Genomic DNA, 9170 nt, shown 5'->3' with positions numbered 1-9170 from the left:
GTTCTTTGTTGGAAATGTCTTTGGTTTAATTTTTTTTATTTAAATGTAGCTAAAATATTTATTTTAGTTACTAGTTAAGTTGCTATATTATGAATCACTTATAAATCATTGAAATGTTAACACTGTACTATTATCTACTAACACATGAATAAATCATTTACAACACTTTCTGCATTCCCTATTCTCAAGTGTACAGTACTCATCGGTTGTAGATGTTGAACTGAACATTATTATAAAGTGTTTAATTTTAATTTTTATTTTTAACACACTTTATTAAAAGTACTGCTAATAATATGTTCTATGCAAGAAATATGCTTCATTTCAAATATGTGAAATTTTTTAAGTTCATGGCATAGAATCTTCAAAATACATCAGAGAGTTATTATGGCAACATTTTTAATGTTTTAATGTTTAACATGTTTGGTTGTTTGACATGCTAGTCAAACGGCTTCATGGACGGGCCTTGGCCAATGAAAGCTGCCATATATTCGAGACCGTCATCGCTTTGAGTCAGTTTTATCAATAAAAAAAAAGCAAAAGCTAAGTTTTTATTTAATAGTGATTTATCTCATTAATTTGTATAATGGAGGGGATGCCACAGCTTGAGTTTTCAGCCATGCAATTCTGAGATGTTCCAGACAAAGTTAAGAGGTACGTCCTTCATTCTTTCTTGGTAGACGCGGTCAAAACATTCACTTTGAGCCACGGTTAAAGAGATCTTCCAGTCCCCAATTGTTCCTGTAACACAGCAGGTTGATAACATTATTATAACAGATATGTGTGACATATACTGCAGAAGATATGCCACAAAAATCACATTTATTGTTCACCAAAAAATAAAAATTCTTTCATTATTTACTCACCCACAGGTTGTAAGACCCTAATTTTTCTTCCGGACACAAATTAAGATGTTATTCATAAAATCTAAGAGGTTTTTGGACCTCCATAGACAGCAAGGTTACCACCATGTTCAAGGTCCTAAAAGGCACTAAGAACATCAACAAAACAGACAGTGTGACATCAGTGGTTCAGCAATGATTTTATGAAGATACAAGAGTAGTTTTTGTGGACAAAATACAACCAAAATAATGACTTTAAACAATAACAATAAAAGTTACTGTCTTCCACTATTTTAGAGAGTATCCCAGTGTTATCAATGTAATTATGTTCACACTGTCTACTGAACACAAGCAATGCTGATTATGTTCATGGGGTTCTCTTCAAAAATGCAGAAGACAGTATCAGTAAAAAATAAATTATTATTATTGTTTTTTTCATGCAAAAAAAGTATTCTCATAGCTTCATAAAATTACGGCTGAACCACTCATGTCACATGGTCTATTTTAACAATGTCCTTACTATGTTTCTGGACCTCGGAACATTGCAGTTGCGTTCCTGTCTACTGAAGGTCAGAGAGAACAAAGATCTTACTGTTTGGAACAACATGAGTGTAAGTAATTAATGACAGAATTTTTATTTTTGGGTGAGCTAAACTTTTTATTTTTCAATTTGATTCGACCTTTGCGCAAAAACAGTCCTTTTGGCTGATCTGTGATATCCTTAGGAAGAAATTCATAGTTGGCCACGGGGTCTTTCTTCATGTTCTTGAATGTGGCTGTTTCCACCACTTTATCAATTGCTGCGTCCGACAGATTCTTTCCCACAAACTCACAGATTTTCACAACGACAGATCTGAGGTCCTGATAAAAGATTTATACAATTCACATAGATATTTATATACATTACAATGTATATATGTTACATCTAGAAAAATTGTGATGGAAAATGAAAGGTTCACAAGACAAACCAGTCTCACCTTAATCATTTCTTCATAAGTAAGGATCAGGATGTCGTATTTGTCTTTATTTGTGATCCATCCTTTAACATGATCAAACCAACAGCCACCTACCACTACAGAACAGACACAACATTAGAGCTTTTCAAACTATGTAGTAGTTTTTTTTTTTACCATTTTACCATAACCTACACTGATTTATATATATCGCAGTGTCTATTTACGCTAAGTGCAAAAAGCCCACCTATCTGGTCTCATGGCATCAAGGTACCTGGATGCGATTTTTAGTGAGACACAAAATACATAACAATAAGTACATATTATTGCAGTTTCCAAAATAAATAAACACAAGATGCAGTAAAACTCTGACACCTTTTCCTTTTCGCACAAATTTACAGAGTTTCAATTAATAAAGGTAATTTTCACCCAATTGCTAGAAGTACATCATGTTATGACTTTAAAACAATATCAACATGCAGAAAGATTTGAAAAGTGATGCTTTTGAACGTTTGCATCACACATATCCAGCTTCTTACCTATGGGCTTTCAAAGACAGTATTAAATCCTGTGTAACCATGTTTTAAAAAAAAGGATCATATCTGCCTAAAAGAAGTTGAAATGGCACGTTGCATCAACAAATGCTTTTGATATCAACTGCATTTTTTAACACTATCGGGTAGGTTTAGGGTTGGATTTGGTCTAGGGCATATTTCCAACACAATAGAACATTAACTTTTAGCGACACATCCCAGATATTTGAATTCTGAACCGCTGCAGTATGAAACTGCAACGTAATTAAAACACAGCAATATTACCTATGTCAACATAATAAAAATTGTCACGTCTTTGGACTCTTTTGTGGTTGTCATGTGCTCAGTGTGCCCTACTTTTAGTTCTAGTTAATTGTCTTTCAGCCGTGTCTCGTTAATTTAGTCAATTACGATGTGCATTTAAGTCCTGTGTGTTTGTATTCCGTTTGTCCGAACATCAATTTCCTTACGCAATGTCCTTACGCAATGTCCTTATGTGGTTTTTGTCCTGCCTGCCTGCCTGCCTATATGTATTTTGCCCATTGAGTGGATTAAATCTGTTTGAGTTTATATTACTTGCCGTGTGCTCCTCTTCTCGCTAAACCACAACGTGACAGTACGTTTGGACCACAAAAGTAAATGGCGGCGTATTTTCCCCTTTTTTTTTTTTTTTTTGTCATGGATTCCCCTTATGGCGACCCCAACTTCCTCATCCTCCTGCTGGAGGATCGCTCTCGAGGGTTATACTAAGGACTTCCTCGCCCTCGCGAAGGACTCGCGATCCACTTCCGAGGATTAAACACCACCACACGAGCGAAGCTGTCCGGAGACGGCCCTCGAGAGAGCGTCGCCGCATACATCGAGTGGGTGCTGGTGTCGTGCAATTCGCTGATGACTGTTCAGCCCGTGGACAATGACACCAGCCCCACTCCAGATCCAGAACCCAGCCCATCATCTCCCAGCTTCGCGGAACCCAAGCCTGTACACACCGATGGCGCAGTCGCGGAGTCTGGCACGACCATGGAACCATCGCTGAGGAGAGCGACAAAGCCGTGGAGTGCCACCGGACCCGAGCCGACAGCGACAGACCATGTGCGTGAGCCGGCAACAGAGTTCGGCACGGTGGAGACAGCCGACTGCAACGAGAGTGTGGAGTGGAGCTCCGCCCACTGCACGTCGGCTGAGGATGAGCTGATCATCCACCTGGGGCTGCTGGATTTACAAGAGGAGCTGGATGATGTGGATTTGGACATAGACTGGGCACCTCCCCTGTATCCAGAGTTCCTGTTCCCGTTCAGCCGTCCTGTAAGCCCACTGGTTCCGCCCAGCCATCCTGTAAGCCCGCTGGTTCCGCCCAGCTGTCCTGTTAGCCTGCTGGTTCTGCCCAGCCGTCCTGTTTGCCTGCTGGTTCCGCCCAGCCGTCCTGTTAGCCGTCCAGTGAATGCGCCCCGTGCTCTCCCTCCAGTTCCAGTGCTCGCACCACGAGTGCTCCCTCTACTTCCAGTGCCCGCGCCCTCCGTCCAGTTCCAGTGCCCGCGCCAAGAGCGCTCCCTCCAGTTCAAGTGCCCGCACCACGTGCGATCCCTCCAGTGTCCACGCCGCCTCAAGTAAACCCACCCTCCCACCCTGTCCACACGCTTCAGTGGATCCCAGCAGCCCCTGCGCTCATCCTCAGCTCACCATCTGGAGCTTGTCCCGGGTCTGCCGGTCTCCATCGCCGTCGTGGGTGGAGGATCCCTTGGCTCAACGTCCCACCTATGAGTCCCGGACTCCACCTCGGCTCATAGACCCATCGGCTCCTGCTAGGCTCCTAGCTCCCTCCTCTCCGTCAGTCCACCAGCTCGACCGGGCTCCATTGTCCCTCTGGCTCCGCATTGGTCAGTCGCCGACCATCTGTCACCTCGGGATTCCTCTCCTCCGGCTTCACCTCTTCCCCTTATCCCGCCGGCTCTGTCAGGCTCCTCCTTCCCTCCGGCTCCACCTCAGTCCTCTGTTGCTCTGGCTCCGCGGCGTCCTTCCCATCCCCCGTCTCCGCCTCGGTTGCCGAAGCCTGCGGTTGTCGCCTAGGACCTCCAGAGCCTCGGCATCACCCTGGCTCTTCGGTTCTCTGCCTCCGCCTCAGTCTCCTCCACCACCTGCTCCGCCGCCGTCAGTCGGCCCCATGGAGACGATGGCCGCTCCTCCTCCATGGCTCCTCCCTCCGTCAGCTCCACCGTGGACCATCATGGTTGGGCTCTGGATCTCCTCCTGCTCCGGACTCCTCCTGTCTCCTCCCTGGCTCCTCCCTCCGTCTGCACCTCCTTGGACTCCTGTCTACCTGCCCCCTCCTGGGGGCCGTCCTCCCAAGCTCCCGTTTTAGTTTTGTCTTTTCGGTGCGAGGACGCACCTTCTGAGAGGGGCCGATATGTCACGTCTTTGGACTCTTTTGTCGTTGTCATGTGCTCAGTGTGCCCTACTTTCAGTTCTAGTTAATTGTCTTTCAGCTGTGTCTCGTTAATTTAGTCAATTACATTGTGTATTTAAGTCCTGTGTGTTTGTATTCCGTTTGTCCGAACGTCAATGTCCTTACGCAATGTCCTTACGTGGTTTTTGTCCTGCCTGCCTGCCTGCCTGCCTGCCTGCCTGCCTGCCTGCCTGCCTGCCTATATGTATTTTGCCCATTGAGTGGATTAAATTTGTTTGAGTTTATATTACTTGCTGTGTGCTCCTCTTCTCGCTAAACCACAACGTGACAAAAAATGTGCCGGGGTTTACGTATTAAACCTGTTGTAGCTCCACTCAGTAGACATTTCTCTTTGAAACTGTGGTGAAACATGCAGTAAGATACATAAAAAAACACAAAAAGTGCACCAAAAAACCTAGTTTTATGAAACCAGTTTGCTGTTTACACTAACTCTACCCACCAATGTTTGACTGTGCTAATAAACACTATAATAATCACTACAAAAAAATCTTAATTTGTGTTCCGAGGATGAATGGAGGTCTTATGGGTTTTATGGGTCAACATAAACGTAAGTAATTAATGACAGAATTTTCATTCTTGGGTGAACTATATTTTTAACCCAATTAACGCCCCCACGTGATATTGATATTAAACAACTGTTCAATAAATGAGAACTTAATATTGTGTTATATTATATTGTTTATTTTGTTCTGTTTTGCCAATGTAAATATTACCAAGAACTGTTTTGTATCTCCAAGCAAGGCCAAGTAATATAAATAAAAAAAAAAAAAATATATTTTTTTAACAATTTAATAATCTGTTCAAATGATCTTGGGTGGGTAATTTGTCTATTATATGCCAATAATATGCAATTAAGTAGATTAATTAATCACCACATTGTGTAGTTAATTAGATTACAAATTACTTATTATTTACACAGTTTTTGTATTTCTATTAATTATTTCCACTAAAATAAAATAAAATAAAATAATAGAATATATGTCACTATTTGTTGTTGTTTTTTCATGTCTCATGTGCTCTGTGTGCCTTACCTTCATTCCTCTGTTGATTGTTTCATTGTGATCAGGTGTGTTCAGTTAATTAAGTAATTTCCTTTGTACTATATAAGTTCCTGTGTTTCTATGTTAAATTGTCTGGTCTCGTCTTTAGTATCATCAATAGAAATGTCTATGTATGTGTGTGGTTTGAGTCTGCCTGCCTGCATTATCGTTTGCTATTTTGTAGAAGATTAAAAGCTGTTAAAAATTATATTCTTGTCAAGCTTTCCTTCCTGCAACCACACAGTGACAATATAAGAATATATTAGGTTTTGGCTCTTACTGAATCCTGTGAAGAATTTTTCCAGCATCTCATCAAAGTTCTCGGAAGAATACATGTTTTTCATGTTGTTGGAAAAATGGAAATATGACACCATGACGTCTTTAGGGTTTCTCATGACATAGATGACCTGACAGTGAAGAAAGACTTGTTAAAAAAGTGGCATTTTATTTTAATAGTCAACTTTAAACATACAAAATAAAAGTAACTTTGTAACTATGGTACGTGAGCTACTTCTCATTAATTTGCAACTAAGTCTACTAACTCCCAGAGTACACTGTTAGGGAAGGTTTAGGTTTCGAATAAATTAACATATACTTGCAAAGTTTCTGATACAATGTTAATTTTGTTGACCCACCAAAATAAAGTGTTAGAAGATATTAAGCAGATAGCCTACAAATACTCTAATGACTGCTGGTTGATATGTAGTTGCAAGGATACTTACTGTCTAAAGGCAACTATTGTAAAATAAAGTGTTACCAAATAAATTTGAGAATTCATTAATGATTGATAAACGTGTACACACTTTTCCTTTTCTTTGCAGCATTTTGGGCATCAGCGGCTGGAGTAAATGGGAGCAGAAGAGTCTTGGAGATGGTCGTGTGTTGTAATTATTCTGCATTGCTCGATACTCCAGCCATGGCATCTGGTCATGGGTGGTTTCATTGACTTTGTCTGGGAAATCTTCAGCATATATTAAGGTCATGATCCGTTGGGTCCACACTGTACCTGAGAGAGTGATGTAGAGTTCTGCATAAAATACTAAGGGCTAAATTTAAATAAGTTTGAATAATATTTTGTCTTTACTTTAAACATTTATGTATTAATGCATAGTGCACTGTTCCGCTTTGAACAGTGGCAAAGTCAGATATAATTTTAAACAGACATTTAATAGATACAGCTTACCAGATTTGGGGAAGGTAACAACAAAGACATCATCATCCTTTGTTTCAAAACCATCCAAACTGTCAATATATTCTGGAGTGAGATCATGATTGTCTGCCAAAGTTATCACAGTTCCTTTGTAGGTAAACATTTTGTCCCCAAGCATTTTGTATTCCTGCTGAGCCATGTTTGAGATGTTACTGAGCCAAAAGTCAATACTAGTAATGAGCGTAAATAGTTGAGAAGACCTTGCTTTATATAGGACCTGATTTCACAGACCTGTTATATAACACTTAGTTAAAATGTTATTCATTTCACACATTTCATTGGCAACCTTTGGATATGATATTTAAGCAGCGCATGGTTACCAGCCACTTCCCTGCAGGCCCCCCAACACTGCAAGTTTTGCAAATGGAGGTTTGATGGTTTCACCCTAGGAGCTAGGTTGTCTGGGGCTATTTCCTCCTGATAGGGTCTCCCAAGGCAAACAGGTCCTAGGTGACAAGCCATACAAAGAGCGGTCCACCCCACCCCTTATGGACAACAATAATAATAATAGAGTCGCGATGACGCCCGATACAGCTTAGCCGGGGCCTCGCCATGGAGCCAGGCCTGGGGCTGGGGCCAGCATGCGGGCGCCTGGTGGCGGGTCTTGCCCCACAGAACCCGGAACCCAAAACAGCGGCGTGGGACCATCTTCCCATGGGCCCACCACCTGCTGGAGGGACCGTAAGGGGCCGGTGCCTTGTGGTTCTGGTTTTAGGGACATGGAATGTCACCTCTCTGGGGGGGTTGTTGTGGGAGGTAGAGAGATACTGGCTAGAGATAGAGAATCAGAGAGAACTTTATCAACTTTAGTCAACTTTATTGCCAGGTATGTTTACACATACAAGGAATTAGTTTTAGTGACAAAAGCTCTACAGTGCAACACGATGACAAAACAAGACAGATAATAAAAATAATTATATACAAATATACAAAATATAAAAAGAACAAAATAGGAAAAATATACCGGTAATATATACTATAGATATTGAAGTGTAAGCAGGAATTATGTTTTGTACAGTGTTATGTGCAAATTGAAGTGTAAATAAGACTGTGTGTTAAATAAGTAAGTGTTCTCAAGTATTCATGATATGGACTGACTGGGGGAAGAAACTGTTCCTGTGTCTGGCTGTCCTGGTACTTAGTGCTCTGTAGTGTCGACCAGTTGGCAACAGTTTCTAAATGGAGTGTGGATGTGCTGAATGAGAGGGGTCCAGAGTGATTTCTTAGCCCTTTTTTCATTCTCGATATGTACAGTTCTTGGAGAGTGAGGAGGGTTGTACTAGAGACCTGCGCGGGACAGATTTTTTAGTCCCGCTCCCGCCCGCTCCCGCAAGGTTCTGTCCCGCTCCCGCCCGCTCCCGCAACAATATAGATAATTTTTTCAGCTCCCGCCCGCAATATTCAAGTTTTGTCCCGCTCCCGCCCGCAAACGCCCGCATGTAAACATTAAAATTGTTTTATTGTCACTCCTTCTTTTTGCTACTCCATTCCTTTCACTTGCTTCCCTTACAAATGTAAATAAAAAAGAAAACGGAAAATAAACATGTTTCGTTTTATTTGAGCTTCAATGGAATGACGAACATGGACACGAACGAAGAGCTTTTCAAAACAGAAACAGTCAGAACAGTCAGAAATAATTAAACAAAATTTTCTCACTTGGCCAAACAAAAAACAATTGGCCAAATATTTCTTAAGAATGTGTGTTAGCCTTTTTATCTTTAGCGATGTCCAAACATTGAACGTCAGTTTTCCTTATTTCTCAATAAATAAAAATAGGCCAATTTTAAATAGTTAGCCGAATAAATACAAATATACTGAATCATCTAAACCAATGTTGGCCTACTTCATGTGTCCATGCAGGAAAAGCATGTCATTCACTGATGCGGGCTTCAGATTAATGCGTCTCTGCTCAAGTATGCGGCCGCAAATGCTGAACGCTCTCTCCGATGGTGTGCTGGAAGCTGGAATACAAAGTACATGGCGTGTTAATTTGCTCAATCTTGGAAATTCTTGACATCGTCTTTTCCACCACTGGAGGACATCCTTGGGCCCGTGTGCTTCTGATCCGTCTAACTTGATTTTTAAATATCCTGCAATTTCGGAATCAATTGAGACGTCGCTGTGTATGGTA

The 9170-nt window shown here is 41.5% G+C and overlaps 1 protein-coding gene across 1 annotated transcript; it reads right to left on the bottom strand.

The window, feature by feature from the left end:
- Positions 1-379: 379 nt before the first annotated feature.
- LOC122327246 (amine sulfotransferase-like) lies at positions 380-7207 on the bottom strand. Its single transcript, XM_043222455.1, has 6 exons — positions 7013-7207; positions 6633-6835; positions 6110-6236; positions 1817-1911; positions 1520-1700; positions 380-738 (listed from the first exon to the last, which is right to left on the bottom strand). Exons 1-6 carry the CDS (start codon positions 7176-7178, stop codon positions 611-613), a joined length of 900 nt encoding a protein of 299 aa, XP_043078390.1. The 5' UTR covers positions 7179-7207; the 3' UTR covers positions 380-610.
- Between the last annotated feature and the right edge of the window lie 1963 nt (positions 7208-9170).

Source organism: Puntigrus tetrazona, chromosome 22, assembly GCF_018831695.1.
Source record: "Puntigrus tetrazona isolate hp1 chromosome 22, ASM1883169v1, whole genome shotgun sequence".
NCBI classification, from domain to species: domain Eukaryota; kingdom Metazoa; phylum Chordata; class Actinopteri; order Cypriniformes; family Cyprinidae; genus Puntigrus; species Puntigrus tetrazona.
Note: the sequence above shows the minus strand (reverse complement) of the source record. Positions and strands in the feature narration are given on the sequence as shown.